The following is a 21,328-nucleotide window of genomic DNA, read 5'->3' on the forward strand; positions in this document are numbered from 1 at the left end:
GACAAGCAAGGGTTCTAGCCTCATTACCAGATTGCTCACCACGTGACGTGACACCTGCTGGTTATAGCAACTAGAGAAAGCCAGTAATATAGATGTAGAGAGGAAGGATCGTGGTGCCACAGGAGTCCACACGACATCAGTGCGCAGTCGCCTTACCAGTCAGAGCTCCGGTCTCCAGCGCTGCCGTTACGCACAGGTTCATCTCATCTCCAAGCACCTGACTTTCAAAGACACGTACGCGGATTTTCGCCCTATTTATGACACGATGTGAGGCAGATATGTGGGCTTTTTGTTAATGGATATGGTCACTGTTGAGCTGCCAAAGTGGAGCCGCGCGTATCACGGATCGGGGCGCTCCTGCAGGGTCTAGGATGCGCACCCGGAACATCCCGATTCTTACCCGGGTTCGGGGCTGAGCAGGAGTCCACTGCTGGGCGCAGAAGCGGGAGGAGGACGCAGTCGACCCGCACCAGGATGCCTGTGATGAGAGGACTGCTGGCCCCGCAGAACACCTTCCTCGACACCATCGCCACCCGTTTCGATGGCACCCGTAAGTGCGCAGACCGTACCAACTTACCGTTCCTTCACCAAAGTGTCAAATGCAATTACAAAGTGTTTTGGGCAAATTTAACAGTCACCCGAAGCTGTTTACAATAGTGCGTAAAATGGAACGGTTGTAAGCTCTTAATGCACGCGCGTGGACATATTAAGTCCTTTCGTGTAGCAGGTTGATCATTGTCTCGTAACATTGTTCAGGTTAACCAGTGACAGCAGTCATACTGGCATACTACAGCTAAAAGTATTTTGGACAATATTTTATAATTATGCACGCACGCACACAGTTTTATGGGCTCATATAATTAGAAGAGTGCATGGAATATTGTACTTGTCACATTGCAGGGCAATTTAAGCGAACTGTAATAAAGTTTAAACATAGTTATATTTAAATATAGTAAATATATTAAAATACATAACATATATAAAATATTTAAATGGACTATAATAAATACGTTACATTTTGGTATTGAATTAAAGTTAATGTCCATGTTTGTCAGCTAAAGGTATTGTGTAACTCTGAGCCCTGGGTGGTTCTTGATTGTACTTAATAAATCTTAGAGAAAGGGATTTATAGTTTCATTTCCCTGTCTTGCTGAGTTCAGGCTGCTGCATATCTGTTCTGTGGTGTGATCTGTTCTGTATCCTGGCATCCCTAGTACATTTTGTCTCATTTTCTTCTCGGCATCTCAAATAATTACATAATATGAAGAACAGAAGCAACGTAATAAGATTTAACACTGTTTTTTTTTTTTTTAAGAATACATTTTACTTGACATCTGGATGGTTCACTGAGGGTGAAAGAGGACAGAAATCCTTTAAAGATACAAAACAGGTGCTTCTGTTGCTACTATAGTCCTGCAGATGAGTGTGACAAGACACACTTTTGAGCTCCCATCTCAATCTTTAGGCCGATCTTTCATCTAAAGCCACACCGAGTGAGTGTGTGGAGATCTAGCTGATTTATAATGTGTTTTTTGAACAGAAGGGATGAGTAACTTGCGTGCTGTCCGGCTGAGCCGTGGGTGTGTTAGTGGACAGAGGGCCGCTAACATGCAGCTTCACATCCAAAACTATGTGTTTGTCCAGTGGTCTAGTTTAATAGCATGGGATACTCTGGGTTAAATTCAAACAAATATGAATTGTCAGCTTTTGTGGCATAATGTTGATTACCACAAAAATTAAATTAATAATACAAAATAGTTATAGTTTGGCGCTTGCAATGAAACTTATCTGTAAACGTTAAAACAAACAGCCTCAATAGTATAGCAAAAAAAAAAAAAAAAAAAAAATGCATCAGGTTAATACCATTTAGATGTGGAGAAAAGAAAATGCTTACTAACCATTTCTGTTTAAATTGTGCAACTTTGTTGCCATGACAACTGAATGCCATAAACCCTGTAACCCCAAGAATGACTAAAATTATTCAGCTTTTTAGTTTTAACAGAAGAACTAATTGAACAGCTTTTGGAAAATTATAAACTTTACAGTTCTGCTTTTAAATCCTCTAAAAATGGGCCCCATTTACTTCTATTGAACCTTAATATTCATTTAAAGATCTGGATTGGTAATTGAAAGGCTGTACAAATCACTCAAAGGTTCATCACTTTCAACACTATCAGTTTATTAGCAGATGTGTGTAACCTCTAGATCACAACCCCACTTGCTTTTATCTTTAACCGATCATCAGCGATAAATAGATAAACACAGAGGGGGGCTGCTTTTAGAGAAGGACTCTGATGACTGTTAATAGAAAATAGAACTGGAATAAAACCCTGCAGTAAAATGCCTTCTGGAGATTCTTCCCTCAGAGCTGGTAAAGACAAGAACTCATATTATCATTTGCCACTTTATCGCCTCGCTCATGGTTGGGATCAGCTGCATTTAAACTCAATGTGACGTGCACTATCAAAGGTTTTATTCTGCTGTTTGATGCCAGAGAAAAGGAGAGAAAGCAGAGTTTTGTGCTGCTGGCGTGCTCCCATTTGAGAGGAGTTCAAAGACAGGCCCATAGAGAGAGGGCATAGTTGCTGTAGACACTGATAAACACTGGACTTCATTAATGCTCTGGGGCTCCTCACATTCACACATTGTAACAAGAAGTGATGGACTCTTTATTGTGGCTGATATTTTGAGAGTATGCATTAGGGATGACCGGATCAATCTTTAGAAATATGATTCTTCTGAAAAGGATATTAAGAGGCCAGTAAGACACAATATTGATCCTATGTTGACCATATTATTTAAAAAAAAATATTGTTATTCTAAGAATTTATCCTAATGATGATATAAGAAATAGTAAAATATATGTTGTAAAAATATAAGCTTTAGTTTTTTATTATAATGATATTCAAATGTATTAAATAGTGAAATATACAGCATAAGCTGTGAAAAAAAAGAACTTCGTTAAAAGTTAGAACTTAGTTAAAAAAATAGTTGTGTAACATAGAAACTATTTGTCCTTCCACTCATCTGAACGTGAATAAAAATGCTAAAAAGCGCAAGCAGTCAGACACTGTTCAGTCACAGAGAGCACTGCTTGCCAGAGGTAATGACAGGAAAAAAGAAGCATCATTTGCATAATTTGTTATTTTACTCAACTGCATGACAACAAAGCTAAATGTGACCTGTAATCTAAAATAAAATCTCATAGTTATAGCTTTTTTTTAAAATAAATAAATAAATATAAATATATATATAGATCTGCTAATTTTCAGTTTATGCTTATTTTGTGGCTATTTAATGTTTGTTGGCTATAATTATCTGTTTTACCCTCAGAAATCATACAACTTTAATAGTACTTAGTTTAGGATTGATAAATTAACCATAGCTCTAACAGATATTGCTCCAGAGCTAGTATGCATTCATAATTTCCCTGTCTTTCTAGATTATACTGACTGACCTTGTTGTTGTCTACATATATTAGTCCTCTTGAGCATGAAGACGTCAGACAGACAGACAGAGATGTGTTGATCCCTAGACATCACATCTTTCTGCACATTCTCGATATGAGCTAAATCCAGCTATCCAAAGTGTTTGCAGTGAAGAGCTTCGGATTCAGAGAGAATGTAAAAAAAAGGATGTGATTCGGTCTTTGTCATCCATATTCAATCAAACATTCATTCAGAGCATTCAGCACATTTCAGACAGGATAAATGCAGGCCTTTCCATTCAACGAACACACAGCTAATTACACACCCCCTAGCAAACTGAGTGCAGTCATCATAATTAACAGCCGCCAGTGTCAAGAATTCATCTCGGCCTGTCTGAGCATTTGTTAAATCTGCAAAGCAGATGAGAAATAAACTGAACAAAACATCAGAGTGAGCCATAGACTGAGTCTAGTCACACAGTTGCACACACACACACACGTAAACAATCACCTTCTCTTCTTGACAGAAGCTAATGTGTACTTGATATGTGGCCTTTTGATGAGTACCTAATATGTAACACACAATTCCATTTAGAAGTTAGTATTTTGTAGAATTGTTTTAGTAATGTTTGTGAAAGAAGTTGCTCACCAAGGGAAAAAACAAAACAAAAATATAGTATAATATTATAATATTTTATAATGTGCCCTTGGCCCTAGTTGAATAAAATAAAAATAAAAAAACATACTAACACCAAACTTTTAAACAGTATGTAGTAATTTGTTGATATAGCTCAGCAAATGTATAAGAGATAAGCTATTTCATCTTTCTGTGTTCTGGCCAGTCCTCAGCTCCCATTTTGCTATGGTCATGGTGCCAGAAATACTCTAATTGAGCCAGTGAGTCCTTGTATTAGTGAATCGTTTATATTAATTTTGTTCGTCTGCTCTCTGTAATCAGGTTAGAGTATGTTCACCAGATGGACCCTTTCTTGGCTCCTGTTTGTCTGTGTGTGTGCAAGTTGCACAAACATACTCACACACATTTCTCTCACTTAAGCACATCAAGTCTCCTGGAGCCCCCCGTTCTGTATTTGTTCCAGTCAGCCATGTTGGCCAGTTTTCTTGCACCTGTGTGAAGCAGTCAGGTCTGCTCCTTCAGTTCCTCTCTCTCTTTCACAGGCTTTCTTTAGGCTGCTCATTAGCAGCTGTAAGGCAACCATTCAGAATACCCTAGGATCCAGAACACCCTAGCAATCAGTGCTTAATATTGATTTTTAGTTCACGAATGAGATGGATTTACAGTAAATGATATGTGTTTGAGAATATCTACCATTGTTAGAATCCAACTAGCAACCGGACATGAGTTGGTCAGCACAGAAACTATGAAGTTTTGCCAGAAACTATTGTTACCATGGCGAATTTTTGTAAAGGTTGCAGTGGCTGCATTTATGGAAGGAGATAGGGTAACGGTAATCAACAAAATGTTGAAATGTTTGTTGTTTTCGAGGCTATTCAGCACAGGCTACGGCTGTCTCATGAAGTTAAGATGACGTCTAAGTGGAAGACTTTTTTTTTTTTCTTTATGTGTGTGTGGCTAAGAGTTTCTCCCCAGGGTTGTGTACTGGCTCCATGGTTAGGCACAATCTGCCCCTCATTATAAAAAGAAGACAAGAAAACATTGGCTACTGGTGAGACAACAATTCAGAGAGAAACCGAAAGAGAGACAGGCTGTGAATGACCTGAGAGACAAGTTACATAGAGCCTTCTGCTGTGGCAACACGCGAAGCTTCAAAATTGACATCCCTGTCAGAACCCTTTGTGTACTATGAATGTGAGGTCTACGTGTAAACAACTAAAAATTCACTCGATTGCACAAGCACTCAGGACAGTCTCTGCAGGCAGAATGCTGCAAGAATAGCCAATAACACCAAAATTAAAAAACTAATTAAAAAAATGCAGAGTTGACTGCCCAAGTCACATTCAAATCATTATCATAGAATTTTACATGAATGTGCAATGAAAATCTTCTATAGTATTGTGTATATATATATATATATATATATATATATATATATATGTATGTATATATGTATGTATATATATATGTATATGTATGTATATATGTATGTATATATATATGTATATATGTATGTATATATATATATATATATATATATATATACACACACATACATATATATACTCTCTCCAGTAATCCAGTAAATAATCTGTCTATCTATATGTCAGCGTATCTTATTGACTGGGTACAAGGTTAAATCACACTAAATGCATGCTGTCATTTTATACTAAGAGTCAGAGACAGAGTTGAGTGGAGAAAGCGAACATCAAACTGAGAGACACTAAGCCTGCTGTGTGGTGTAATTCTCCAAAAAATTCTATAATATCATGACACTTACATAAACACTCATGCATGCGAACATGTCGTGCAACAGGGGGCATTCCGTTGTCAGTTAGACTTTGCAGTGACTCTAATTGGTTTGAATTAATGAACTCCTTTTCACTGGTCTTTTGGCAAAGCACTGAGAAAACTTCCTTAATTAATCAGTAAAGGTTTCCATTTACTGTGGCAATCAGATGCCGTACAATGTAATTAATTCAGAGCAAAGTCTATGAAACTTTTATGGCATTAAAACTATAAAAAAATAACCAGCAGGCTGCCTTCAGAACTGTGAACTGTGGTATGAGACTAATTACTATGATACTGCAGTGTTTCTAATGCCTCTGGCAATATGACTTCAGCCTTACAGGAAGTTAAGTTTTTTATTTTATTTTATTTTTTTATTTTTATAAACAATCCTGTATATTGCATTCACTAAAAAGGGCCTGGGCTGGAGATTACTGTATATTATATCAAGATTACAACATCCTCTTTTGTTTACTGTAACTTTAAGGTTACAATGTCACTACTTCATACTTTCCTGCTTTTATAAGCTATGTAGAGATTATTTGATTAACTTACTTGTTTTGACATTTTAGTGGTTTATTTTGGGAAGCTAATGCAATGCAATGTTGTGGATTTCCTTCAAACAAAGGCTCTTAACCATGTCCAAATGTTTTATCCAATAACCAAGTGTCAGTCATTGATGGGAGCACTGAAGAAAACAAATCAAAGGCTTGAAGAGAAGAACTTTGGAAGCACTTCAGGGTCTCCAGGTACTAAGGGATATCCTGGCTCTACTAGGCAATGCTTCGTTGAATCACAATGAATCCATATGTATGAAAACTTCTGAAGTTCTTTCATGCCTATAGGGCTGTGAATGCTGAGGGAGAGAGAATGTTCAAGGTCAAGAGTATTGGTTTAACTTTGTACCACAAGATGGATTTGGTATCTTGGCTGAAATTTCTGTTTTTCTTCAACTTTCCTTTTAAAAAAAATACATTATTTTATACACATCTAAAAGTGAAAATTGAACCTCACCATGCTGTCCCAACATATAAACATAAGCTTGACCAGTGGTGTGAAGTTGGGGATGGAACTACCTGTTTTTGACCAAAGGCTGTTGTAAATGACTATTTTTGTTTGTAAGTTTTTACAAACTTTAATATAAACGAATAATCCATGTAGCAAATCAGTTTGATTTGTTGTGGCATCAAGCTTTCGTCCCCTTTAGACAACATCCCTAATTTGTCAGTTATTGAAAATGATTAATCATTTCATCTTTCATCAAATTGATTAAATCTACTTCAGTTCCGCTTAACAAGTTTAATGACATCTAAACATAAATATTATTCCTACAGTCTGCCTATATCAATATTCATATTCTACAAAATATGCACATAATTGCAGTGTACAATTATATTAAATTTACATTATTACACCTGCACCTGTTAAATTCTGTTTTTAGCTTGCGTCTCCTTGTGATTCAAGTTGCTTCTTCACAGATGGTAGAGGGAGGTATTTGTGAACGATCCGGAAAGGGGTGTTTGAGGTGACAGGAAAAGTGGCAGTGACAACTGCAGGTTTGTCATCCAGGATCAAAGTCACCATCATCCACAAGAGCGAGAACAGCACAGCGGTTCACTGGCAATATTTACAGGTGATCTCTCACATAAGGAGATTGTTAGAGGATATTAAAGCACTTAAGCGATCCTAGAATTTGTTAAGAAGCTTTTAAAAATGTTGACGTACAGTCCTAAAGCAATTGGTTTTTTAACCGTGAAAACAGATGTCTTTAAATGTCTCCAAACAACCAAAACACAGAAGAACTGTTGTCAAGATTTGCAATTGCTTCTTTCTGCAGGTTACATCAATACACCAATAAGTGGTGATATAAATGCATGTCCCTATAAACAATTAATTGAGTCATTCATTCAACCAATTCATTCAAAAAACACTGATTCATTCTGGAACTTATCAAGTAACTGTATTTATGAGTGAGTCGCTGAATTATTCACTCAACCAATTTTTTTTTTAAAACATTGTTTCATTCAGGAATGAAATGCCACTACTGTGTGTTGCTCAGAGACATGCAACAACTCACCTGTGACTTTATTTTTGTTTCCAGAGCAAAAACAGACTAGTATCTGGCAATATTGCATATGAAATACATATAAAAGGTTTAGTGCACTTCTAGAACACAAAATTCCTGATGATTTACTCACCCCCATGTTATCCAAGATGTTCATGTCTTTCTTTCTTCAGATGAAAAGAAATTAAGCGTTTTAAAGGGAAAACAATCCAGAATTTTTCTCAATATAGTGGACTTCAATAGAGGCCAACAATTTGAAAGTCCAAATTGTAGTTTCAATGCAGCTTCGAAGGGCATTTCACAATCCCAGCGATTCCAGTGTCTTATCTAGTGAAACGATCGGTCACCAAAAAAAATAAAAATTATATATATATATATATATATATATATATATATATATATATATATATATATATATATATATATATATATATAAATTTGTATACTTTTAAACCACAAACGCTTGTCTTGACTCTTATTTCTCAGCTGGGATCATGTAGAGCCCTTTGAAGCTGCATTGAAATTGCAGTTTGGACCTTCAACCTATCGGTCACTGTTAAAGTCCACTATGGAGAAAAATCCTGGAATGTTTTCCTCAAAAAGCTTAATTTCTTCTTGACCGAAGAAAGAAAGACATCTTGTATGACAATGGGGTGAATAAATGATCAGGAAATGTTATTCTGGAAGTGAACTAGTCCTGTATTTATTTATTTATTTACTATATTTATTGCTTTTATATTTACATACAAAATTCAACAACACTAACATGCTATGTTAACACAAACTTAGAACAAACACCTAATACATTCACAAACAAATAATCAACCAGAAAAGGTAAATAAATAAATACATAAAAATATACATATACACATACCAATTTCACAGTTCTAGTTTATACATATACACACACAAACATATACAAAATAAAATTAAGTTTTAAGGCCTCATAGTACAAGACATTTCTTTTATTATATGTCTTCAAATATCCCATCAAATACATCGCCATTATTTTCTCCTTCTTAGAAAATCATAAAGGGTTTCCAAGCATCCTCAAAAGCCTTATATCTGCCCTTAATAATATACAGTATGTTATTTTCTCCAGTGACATGTTTGTTGCCAAGTCCTTTAACCATCTCCCTATACTTGGCGCCTCTACCTTTTTCCAGTGAAGAGCTATGAGACGTTTAGCTTGTAGAGCACACATATGAACAAAAATATGTTCTCTTCCTCTCAGTTTAAGGTTATTAGGATATAAATTTAATTAAAAAAAAATTGGTTCAAGGGTAATGGTAACATTAACATTAATTATTTTACTTATCAAATTTTGTACTTCCTTCCAGAACTTCAAGATCTCTTCACACTTCCATACACAATGAAAGAAATCACCTTCACATAAATTACATTTAGGACATATGTCTGTGATATTTTCATGAAATGTATTTAATAATACTGGAGTTACATACACTTGCATTAGCCAATTATATTCTAGCAGTTTCAATCTTGTATTAATAGTTTGCATCTGAGCATCTCTACAGGCCTCTCTCCAATCATCTATTAAAATCTCCTCATTGAGGTCTTTTCTCCATGCCTCTAAAGTTTGCAGACTCCTGAGATCCTTCTACAAACATATTATATAAAAGTGAACTCAAACCTTTACTATTACAATTTTCTGTAATTTCCTTTTCCAAAATGGATAAAGGGGGTATATTAATAAAACATTTATGAAATGACAAAATAAAACTTCTTGTAAATACCTAAAAAACTGATTTCTAGACATATCAAATTTGGTAATCACCTCTTGAAAGGACATCAATCTATCTTCCACAGATAAATCCTTTATATTTTTAATTCCCCTTTCATCCGTTCTTCCCGGAATAAATTTTGTATTTATATTTGTATTTTGTAGTTTCCCCAGAACTAGTCCTTTAATATTTACTGAATGATATAAAGCAATATCACACTTACAATCATGATTTTGGTATTTAATGTCATCAATAAAATGACATTCATAAGACAGTCACACATTTTTTGTATACAAGTGTTTTTGAGATCAGTGTATATATTACAGCATTAGTACACTTTTAGTTTTGAAGCGTCGAAGTTTAAAGGAACCTGATCTGTCTTTTTAGTAAGTGAAATAATGCATTGAAGATTGTGTGAAGTGTTGTCTGAATAGTAAAAGTAAAACTCTCAGGGGATACAGAGGTGATAGTCTGTTGTGTGTTTCAGAGGGTAATTTTCCTCGCTTTAGCTTGTCATTAATAGTTACACTGGTTGCCGTGTTCAAGAGACATGTGTTATGTAATATAACCTGCTGTTGATTTGAATGAAACCCATGGTGACTCCAAATGTCAGGCATCTCCTGCCTTCACTACCCACGCTCCCTTGCTTTGCATCCCTCTGCAGACCCATGGCGATGTGTTATTCTGAATGACATGCGCCCTCATGTCAGGCCCTCAAACTGAAGTACTAATTAGCTTTAGCAGCCAATTACTCCTTGCGAGTAATTTCTCCTTGCTTCAAAGCATCAGTTTTTCATTATTTCTGTTTGGAGGAACTATTCGTGCAATTATTTTTATGACATTAGGTCTAAATCATAAAATGAAAGGGTTAAAGGATGTGATTAAGTTTAAAGGAAAAATTGTCATGTAAATATGCTCCCTTAGACAGAATAATCTACGTCATGCTAAGTCAGTTGAACAGTCATCTGTGATACAAAACATCTTTCTGTGTCTATAATCTACATGTGTTTTGTGTGTGCATGGATTCGTAACAAACACCTGGCACATGGAGCAAGTTAAGGGATTAATTTTTCCAAAATATTTCCAGAGCTGTACAACTTTACTGATGACTCAAACTTCATAGAATAGAAAACTGCAGAAAAACCACTAAGCCTCCGCTAAGCGCTCACTGTTCCTTCGCTTCTGCATGTCTCGCTGTGGCCGGGCCTCGTCGAATCAGTCGGTAATTGGCCCCACTTCGAATACGGGCAGACGCTTACCGCAGCAGATGGAATTCTCTTGATTAAATATCCTCAGCTCCATCAGGGCTGAATGTGCCGTAGACCATTTCTCCTTAATACACACATCATCTTGCTGGAGAGAACGACCCTAAAAAGCCCAACAGCTCTGCAACGATCATCGCTTTGCTTTAGATTTTGAAGAAGATCTGTTCCTCTGCTCCAGGTCTGAATGCACAAAAAGGAACTTGCAGTTACTGTAATTACGCAAATGCTAATTTAGCCAAAGCAGAGTTTTAATCACCGCATACACAACATAGTTCTAAAAAAACTGAGTTATGTGGTTACATTCATTGAAGGATAAACACAGAATTAAGCACAAAGCCAGTTTGTGGCCTAATGTCGCTGTCCGTGGTCCTGTTGAGGTTGTTTTGAATGTGTGGGCTATGCATAGTATTATGCAACTAATGAAATGTATTCCCCCACAGTGTCATTTTCATTAAAATGAATTTTGTAATTTGTAATTTAGATTGTATTTATTTACAGAGGTATATGATGTCAGACTTGTCTGTGTGTGAAGACGTTGCACAGCGCAATTTCATAGTTAACATTTATGTATCCTAAATATACAAATTTAAACAAAAAAATTCAGCTTGACCTGAAATGATGCACTATTAAAAAATAATATTATAAATATATATCTTACTATATGGATATTTACATGATATTTACATTATTTTATTGTTCAAAGTTGGTCGAGATAAGAATTTTGCTTCTGAGGGACAGTCAAAGTTTTTGTAAAATTATGAATAATTTTCACATATAAATATTGAAACTGTATGACATTTTATGATATGACAAGATATGATTATCAATAGATTTTCAAAGTTTAAAAGTTCGGCCTTGGAGCAAGGATCAAGCAATTAAAATCCAAAGCACTTAAAAATGAGAGGAACTCCACATGAAAGGCATTTGAAAAGAAGAAATAAATGATGAATGCTTATTAAAAAAAGCCTCTGAGACATTTTTAATGTGACCTTCAAATACAAAAAGAAGAAAAAATAATAAGTTGAAATCTGCTAGCTTTAATAATAAAAAATCAACTTCTTGGACATTAATGTGTCTATAACTCCCATAAACACAATTCTTTTCGTCTGAGAGATTCAGAAAGAAAGTTCCTTCTAGATAATTTCCTGTATTTATGAGCCTTTCCTGAACCAATCACATCAAGGTTGCACATTAGCTGAGTTATCAGGCTTTGTAATGTGTACTGGTCAGGTCAGGTTGCATGTTCAACGAGTTTGACTTTCCACTCATGAAAGCTTTCTGCTCTTTAACTGCAGTGTTTATTGGTAAAATCTATAAAGTTCTAGCTGCGTTATGAGAGCACATCAAACAAGAGTGCCCTTTTAAAGACGCTCGCTAGACCGAGATTTTATTGTGCAGCTGTGTTGTATGTTCATATTGAGCTTCACTGTGTGTTTATTATGCATGAATTGGACGAGTTGCTGGCCTATAGGTTTTGTTTGTGTGTATGTATTCAGATGAGGTCATAGTGTTTGTTCCAGGATAAAGTGACCACACATTGTGTATATTTATCACCATTCTCTGGTGCAGTTTTATGATTTCCTTGAAGGCAGCCAGTCACTATAAAGACTTCACATTTTATAGCAATGCCCAGTAGTGGCATTGGTCTCCAGACAGCATAAATTATTTAATGCTAATCATTTAAGAATGACATAGACGTTTGGAGCTCGATTGTTTTTGCTTGTGCCAGTATCAACACTGCGTTTATGTCAAAAATGACGTACAGCTAGTTATTAAAGACCTTTGGTGAATTTTTTTCCTCCTTGAACGGAGCTATTGCTCTTTTGTAAGACGGCTTTGGAAATTTTAATGATCATATTCCTTCCAACATCCACTAACGTAAACATACAGTAGCTCTTTAGTATGTTCACATGTGCTATGATGATGTTGTAGCTCTTCTTTTTTATATACATATCGTATAATATAGTTTTATAGACTGAAAGTCTGGTCTTACAAGGTTCAGATAATTAAAATTACGTATTGTTCATTTAGCAGACTCTTTTTCAAAGCACTTAGAAATGAGAATAAATGCACATAAAAAGGCATTTAGAAAAAAGGAAATTGATGATGAAAGCATATTAAAAAGTCTCTGAGACTGACCTTCAAAAGCCTTAATGATCATATTCCTTACTGTTTTATATTTAATGACGATAATATCTGTTAATATAAACATTATAGTAGCTTTTAATTATGCTCACATGTGACATGATGTACCATTTTGTAGCTGTATTAACATAAACATGTTTTATAATAGATATTATATATATTATATATATATATATATATATATATATATATATATATGTGTGTGTGTGTGTGTGTGTGTGTGTGTGTGTTTAAATTTTAATATATTTATTCAATAAATAGTAAAAAAAAAACAAAAAAACATTGTTTTTATCATTTTTAATACATTTTATTACAATGAAGTTTAAGGAGTGATTAAAACTGGTCAGTTTTGGGTTTTCACAAGATACCACACACACCTAAACATTTACCTACAGTGTCTAAAAGGAGGACATATTTTAGACTTCAATTTGTTTTATATAAAGGTAATTATAATTATAATGGTTTTTATATTTTTAGAATAAAAACAACATTATTCTTAGTATTTACCATTAAGTACATCCCCAAAGAACAATTTTGTAACAATAAACAAGACCGCCTTTTATTGCAGGATTGTCCATTCACTTTAACTAAAGGCCTGGACCAACCTGACATGTGACCTCATACAGCACAAAAACTGCTGAAAGAGCACATCTGGTGACTAAACATAATTTAGTTCATGTCAAAGCCCACCTAAAGGCTTCATTTAGCAACAAGAAGGCTTGATAGATGGAAAAACATGCTAATTATTCCCCAGAGGATATTCTAGACATTTGAGCAAGGACATCCCCCTAAATGGACACCAGGGATTTCTTCTTGTATGTGGTGATTAAGTAAAAAAAAAGAAGCCCTTTGTGGTGGGGTAGTGGCTAGATATCTTCCACCACGAATACAATAGAGTGCCCTGATATATATATTTTTTGTGTCCTCCATTAAACTGCCCAGCAGGAAATGTTCATGCCTGCCACCACAGATCGAAGGGCTGTACGGACTGTGATGCACAGACTGTGAAACAGAAAGACTGCTGTATTTCTCTGCATCTTCTCCTGCCTTCCTCCTCCCACTCCTCTCATATCATTGGTCCAACTGTATCCTTGTCTTTCTCTCCAAAGTGTGTTGTTTAGGAGACACTGTGCCCTTTTAAATTGGTGCTCTGGTGAAAAAGGACAATCAGGAAATTAAAAAAAAAAAAAAAAAAAATAAGAAACCAATTCAGATTTTCTCGCCAAGGCTCAACAAGCTGAATTTATTTAATCAAAATACAGGAAAAAGTATTGATATTTTATTACAGTTTTCAGTTTGAATATATTCTAACAATTTTATTCCAGTGGTGGCAAAGCTGAATTTTCAGGATGATTAACTCTAGTCTTCAGTGTCACATGATCCTCCAGAAATCATTCTAATAATCTATATATATATATATATATATTTTTTTTTTGTAATGCGCCTTTCTTACACTCAAGGTGCTACAACAGTATAAAACAACAATAATAGAAACAACACTACATAATAGCAATCACAATTACAGCACAACTGCAAGATTACAACTTAAAAGCTTCACTAAAGAGATATGTTTTGAGTAATTTCTTAAAACAATCAAAAGTCGGAGCAGTTCTAATAGGAAGAGGCAGAGAATTCCACACCCTGGGAGCAATAAAAGAGAATGACCTCCCACTCCCAGTTTTGAGTTTACAGTGAGGCAGGTACGGAGTAAAAGAACCAGCAGTGCAGAGAGACCGAGATGGTGAGGACACTGTGACCAAATTACAAATATATTCTGGGGCCAGCCCATGTACTGCTTCATAAGATAAGAACTTTAAAATTAATATGTGATTGAACTGGAAGCTGAATGTAGTTGAGAAAGTACAAGAGTGATATGACTGCGGGATGGTGTGCAAGTTAAAACACTAACAGCTGAATTTTTTTAATATGCTGATTTTGTGCTCAAGAAACATTTCTTATTATTATCAATGTTGAGAACGATTGTGCTGCTTTTTGTAGAAGCCGTGATACTTTTTTTTTTAGGATTCTTTGAGATGTAGAAAGTTTAAAAGGACATGATTTCTTTGAAATAGACATCTTTTGTAAAATAAGTGCATTTTACTGTAATAATATTCTAGTCCAGAAATATCAAGTATCATAATTTTCACATTTTTTTTCCCCTTTCAACCAATAATAGATTAATCAACATCTACCTGTATAATCTATTCAGTTTATTTGATTCTTACTTTTTCCTCCTTAATGTCTTTGTACTATCTATCTTTAGATTTTGTGTTGATATTGTATTTTAGAGTTCTTGGATCTCTTTCTTAAAACTAGTCCGTATGACTCATGCACTATATTCCAAGTCTTCTGAAGCCATTCAATAGCTCCGTGTGAGGAACAGACTGAAATTTAAGTTGTTTTTTAGGAGAAATCTTGCTTTCTTACAGTACATCCAAATACCACCACATATGGTACATGGACAATAAGAGTTATCATTTTAAGGAATAAATATTTACCGTACATCTGATTTTCTCATCTCTGTTCTATTTATTTTGGTATTTCTGTGCTACTGAAATGGCTCAGCTGTCACTCAGCTGCACCTTGACAAGTCATTTGTCAAGGATAAAATGAACACTGGGCTGACAACAGTGATGACACTACATATGTGTCTGTCAGCGAATGTGAATCAGAAATCTAATATGTGATCTACACACACACTCAGGACAATGTATGTGTGTGAGTGCTTTCTGCTCATTCCCTCGGGCTGTATGTAGACAGAAATGCAAAGGCAGACACTTGCTTTGGTTCTCTGGAACTCCAGCATGGAACATTGATGTGGTTAGACGTCCAAGCCAGAGTAAGATCCAGGAAATCTCTATAATCCAAGTCAGTGATAGAATCAAAACAACAAGCAGGATGCCTTACAGACAGTCTGAACTTGAAGTTACAGGTTCTCCACTGTTTAGTTACAATCAAATAGTTCTTCATTAAAGGAAAAGTTAACACAGAAATGAAAATTCTATCATCATTTACTCACCCTCAAGTTGTTCCAAACCTGTATAAGTTTCTTTCTTCTGCTGAACACAAAGAATATTTTTAAGAATGCTGGTAATCAAACAGGTTCTCGTAGCTGATTTTTTCGTGAATAGAAAAGAACAGCATTGATTAAAACCTTTATGGGCACTTTTGATCAATTTATTACATCCCTTCTGAATAAAAGTATTAAGTTCTACTTACCCCAGACTTTTTAACAGCAGTGTATATCTGCTAAAAGTGCATTATGTCAATGTTTAACAGTAGACTAGCATATAGATGGCTATACATGGACTAAAAGCTCCAGCAGTACAACTTTTAATCTGAATCTCAACCACACTCTAATCTAATGTTCACTTTGTATATTTTTACAAGCTGTTATCATATTTCGTTCTCTATTCTGTTTTATGTATTATGTCATGTTCATTATATTCAGTCACAATGCCATCTACCATTATGCTGTTTGTGGCTTTTGGACTCCATCATTTATACTGTGACTTGAATACACAAAATGCACGCTGCTTTTTCATCAGTGGCAATATTACCTTACCTTACCTTACAATGCATTCTCATCGGGCTCTTGTTAAAATGGCAGTTTTTCTGTCATGTGTGATTTTCAGTAATGCGAACCTGCAGTGTGCACCGTGTATTAATCCAAAGCATAACGTTCTTTCCTGTTGGTCTATTTAGTGTGTTTTCTTACTGCAGGCTCTATAATTTGAGCTGTATAATGGTATACCTGTCAGGATGTGGATGTTCTTTGTGTTGGTGTAATTTATTAAAAATGCTGTTTTTTTTTGTTTTTTTTTTTTTTTTTTTTTTTTTTTTTTTTTAAAGAAACACTCCATTTGATAGGAACAGTCTCATCAAGAACATTAACTCAGATTGAACTTTAATGTGTCTCTCTATTATTTAATAGAGAACATCAGATGAGTGTAGATGAGGAGAGTTCTTCGTATTGTGTCCTGTAGCTAAGGTACATCTTTTCAAGGTTATGAGAGATTTTTCTGAGAAGCCGATGTTGTCAGTTTCAACACACTCTCAAGACAATTTGTTAACATTTTGTGTTTTGATGAATTTGTGACTAATTTCTATGAATTTGTATAATATTATTTCTATGTTTTCATGTGATCTGCTCGTGGCCCAGTGACAGTTAGGTTTAGGGGTGGTCCTTTCATGCTTATTTTTTCCCCAAAATCATACGTTTCCATACAATTTCATACAAAATCGCCACCTTGTGATTTTCTCTTGACATCGGGTTGTCAGTTTACTGCTATAGTTTAACCTTTAACCTTGATCACAGCATGTAGTATAATGCGGCCATGAACTGCCTTTTTAAAAATATTTTGTACTGTTCTCTGAGGTCCACTTATAATGTTATCAAGATATTTACATAAAAACCCATCACAATTTAGAAGTAATAATTCTCTGCCCTCGAGAAAGTTTTGAGTTCTGAAACTTAAAAGATCAAGGGAATTTTGATTTCTCAGTTCATGACCCCTTTAATTGGAAAGTGTAATGTCTGTTTCTGTTCAGGCTAATGCATTCTTGGTTATTCATCAACTGGTTCAGTAACCAATTAAAGGCATCTTTTCCGGCAGCCAATCAATACCAAGCAGAATCAATACCCTGTCATTACATAATGCTTTACTGCACTGCCTTCTGACATCATCGGTTTACCCAAGGTTTCTTTATCTTTTCTTCTCACCAAATTCAAATGCTGTGAATCTGAAAAAGAGTATGCAAAGCAGGGATTTATTTAAGGCAACTTAATCTGACCTCATTTCTACAGAAAAAAAACGAACGGTGTGTACATCCGAGTGAGTCTGGCACCTGCACTAATATTATGAGTTACCATGGCAAACCCCATGGCTGGAGGGACAGGGCCACGCTGTTCATGATGCATGTCAGTCCAGCCGCAGCAGGTAGATCCAATTAAGTCTGTTACTTAAGATCCATTTGCAAACTTACACCTCTTGACAGTAGCCTCTGTGCTCTGCTTTGAGGAATAACACGGAGGACAAAAAAGATCTAAATTGCAGACACTGATTCCTTTTAGCCTGTACAATATAGCTCTTTGTTTGGAAGAATGCTTTTGAACCACAGGGCATGTCGGTTTTGTAAGCTAAGACCTGTTCATCATATCTATCAGTGGAGAATCATCCTAAAAACTCACAATGCATTTCACTGGACAATTATTACAGCCACACTCAGTTTATGAATATCCATTAGTTTTGCTAATAATCATAATCCAATGGACCATTTGTCAATTCTTATTCATTTTGGTTGACAACAGAGAGGACAAGTCATTGAACCATCCGGATTTTCTTCATGGGCCTATGGGGAATGAGTATCAGCAGATACTCTCCAAACGACTTTGCTCTGTGTAACCGTGTGGCTTAGCAACAACTGAAGAATCCCTCTGTATTTAAAGGGATACTCCACCCTAAAATTAAAATTTTGTCATTAATCACTTACCCCCACATCATTTCAAAGCCGTAAAAGCTCCGCTCATCTTTGGAACACAATTTAAGATATTTTGGATAAAAACCTGGAGACTTGAGACTGTCCCATAAACTGCCATGTAAGTAACAGCATCAAGGTCCATAAAAGGTATGAAAGTCGTTGTCAGAATACTCCATCTGCCATCAGACGTGCAATCTGGGTTATATGAAGCGATGGAAACACTTTTTGTAAGATGAACAGAGCTTTTGCGGGTTTGCAACGACATGGGGGTAAGTGATTAATGACAAAATTCTCATTTTGGGGTGGAGTATCCCTTTAAGGAGGCCTTGTCTGTTTCTCTCTGCTTGTTCTGCACTTGAGATTGCTCTGATCAGGTCATGTTCAATTGGTTTCAGCAGACAAGAGTGTTCCAAATTGGGGTTTGAGACATGCTTGATAATTCCCTTTAACGAGCTGGAATGAACTGGAATAGTGCCAAGCAGAATAGTCTCCTAAACTTACCCTAGTTAACATGAAATAAAAAAGCAAAAAAAGATACAGATAAAGAAAGCCTGATCCATATATATACAGTGTATATTTCTGTCATGACAACTCTCGGAGGGATTGGCATGGTAATGTACATGACAATGTTAATATATTTGGACTTGGCGGAATAGATCTGCTACACTGCTGCTGCGGCAGAGCAAGTACCGAGACTTGCTACTGCCAACACATCCACAACATGCTGCTGTGAGCATGTAGGAATATTGCTGCTGCAAATATAACATACATGAAAAAGCCCATTAGCATACATGAAATCACCTCATAGCAGATCTATACAGGTGGAGCTGGGGAAGGTGGAGGGTTTCTGAACAATCTGCACTTCTAATGGCAAGCTCTAGTCATATATTTGAATCCTGAGCAGCGAGCTCATTGGCTACCAATACAGGAGAGAACAAATCAGCTGTGTCATGTGATAATGATGTCATTACATCAGATTGAGTTAGACCTATCGGACTGCGCCATCGGAATTTCATGCCAGAACTCTGTGCGTGTGTGTGTGTGTATATACATATACATATACATATACATATACATATACATATACATATACATATATATATACATATACATATATATACTGTATATATGTATATATATACGTTCATGTATACCAACTGTTTCTAGATTACAGAAAGATACATTTTTTCATATAAACAGTTTACAACATTTCAGCAAAAAAACATTTCTGACAAACTGATACTTGAAACATAAATGAAACATTTACAGTAGGAAATTAAACTGTTTAGCCTTACTAAGCTTAGAAAGAGCAATTTTTTTTCTGACGTGCCATCACACTCATACACTTCAAACAAACATCATAATCTCTCCTTTCTGCTGTCTGTGATGTAACACCTATGACATAAGAGTGCATGGGCACCAACCACCTGTCAGAACGCATAGATCACACTGACATTAGTACTTCACTGCGCCTGCATTTCGCATTTAAAGAGTGACACATGGGAATATAAACAAGGGAAACGTCTCCCCTTTGTGTTTAGATTTGTACAAATAATGCTAGCAATTTACAGTATATACTTTCTTTGAACTTTAAGTAACTCTCGAACTGTCTATAGTGTATATAGTGTATTGTTCACATGTAGTTCCACTGTGTCATTCACCATGGAGCGCTGTGCTCCTTGGGGCTCTGCAGAGCTCTGGAGGCCAGGGCAGGTGTCTCTGACGTGCCTCCTATGATGAGAATGTTTCATGCTGTCTCCTAATGAGTGAAATACCCCTCCTGGGACCCTGCTTCACAGCAGCAGCCTCCCCCTGAACCACAGAGAGTGGTGGAGATGGAGGAAGCAATTTGAAGTGGTGTGAAAACAAATGGGAAGAAATGGAGTGTTTGAAAAATACAAGGATCCATGCTGACTCACCAACTAACATAAAGGATGAATGTCCAGTTGTATTACATATTATGATCTCATTCTTGTAAATAATTCTTTAAACTATTACTTTAAAGAGCCGTTTAAAAAAGCAACAATTTGATTCTGTTGGAAATGAGGACAATTTAGAACGTTTGTGTGTGTGTGTGTAAATATGCACTCCTTTTCTGAACATTAAAACTGCTCTTGAGCCAGTGTTTAATGCTAGCAGGAGAATGGCTAGTCTGGAGAAAGATGATAACCCTCTTAAGCCTATTATGACAAAGCAACGGTGGCCTGAGTCATCACTGAACCCGTGTTGGGGTTCACTAAAAAAAAAGTTAACATGGTATGACCTCATTTGTGTGAACATGGTACCATGGTGTTCTTTAAAGTACCCTGGAATCATTCAGTATTGTGTTATGGGTGTTTTTTCAACTATGGGTGCTTTGGCACTGTAGACTTCTTTTACAAAATAAACTCTTTTAAAACTATCGCTGTTACAAATATTAATTTAGATCTCTAAGTATAAAATGTTATTCACATTTATTCTATTTTAAAATATACCTATATTTTTTCTTAAATACTGAACAGTTTTTTTGTTGATAAAAAATGTCTGACTTTTTATATAAAAAGTAAGATTAATTTAGCCATTTTTTGGCCTTTTATTGTAGGGTAGTAGCAAAACATGTCCTGAAGTGGGAGAGAGGGGGAGGGTGGGATCAAGAAAAGTCAATGAGTTGGGACTCAAATTCGAGATGTCCGAAGTGCAGTGGCGCTGTATGCTGCACACGATACATTTTAAAATAAAAAAATATTTATATTGCTCTATAATTCAAATCATCGGTGTGCTTTTAAAGGTAGAGTTCAC

At 35.7% G+C, this 21,328-nt stretch overlaps 1 protein-coding gene across 1 annotated transcript in view; it reads left to right on the plus strand.

Moving 5' to 3' along the window:
• Positions 1–79: 79 nt before the first annotated feature.
• kcnh3 (potassium voltage-gated channel, subfamily H (eag-related), member 3) overlaps positions 80–21,328 on the plus strand; it is a 103,753-nt gene continuing 82,504 nt past the window's right edge. Inside the window, 1 exon segment of the mRNA XM_042731138.1 lies at positions 80–550. Coding sequence (XP_042587072.1) covers positions 475–550 — 76 coding nt within the window. The 5' untranslated portion in view covers positions 80–474.

This window comes from Cyprinus carpio, chromosome B9 (assembly GCF_018340385.1).
Source record: "Cyprinus carpio isolate SPL01 chromosome B9, ASM1834038v1, whole genome shotgun sequence".
In the NCBI taxonomy this organism is placed as follows: Eukaryota; Metazoa; Chordata; class Actinopteri; order Cypriniformes; family Cyprinidae; genus Cyprinus; species Cyprinus carpio.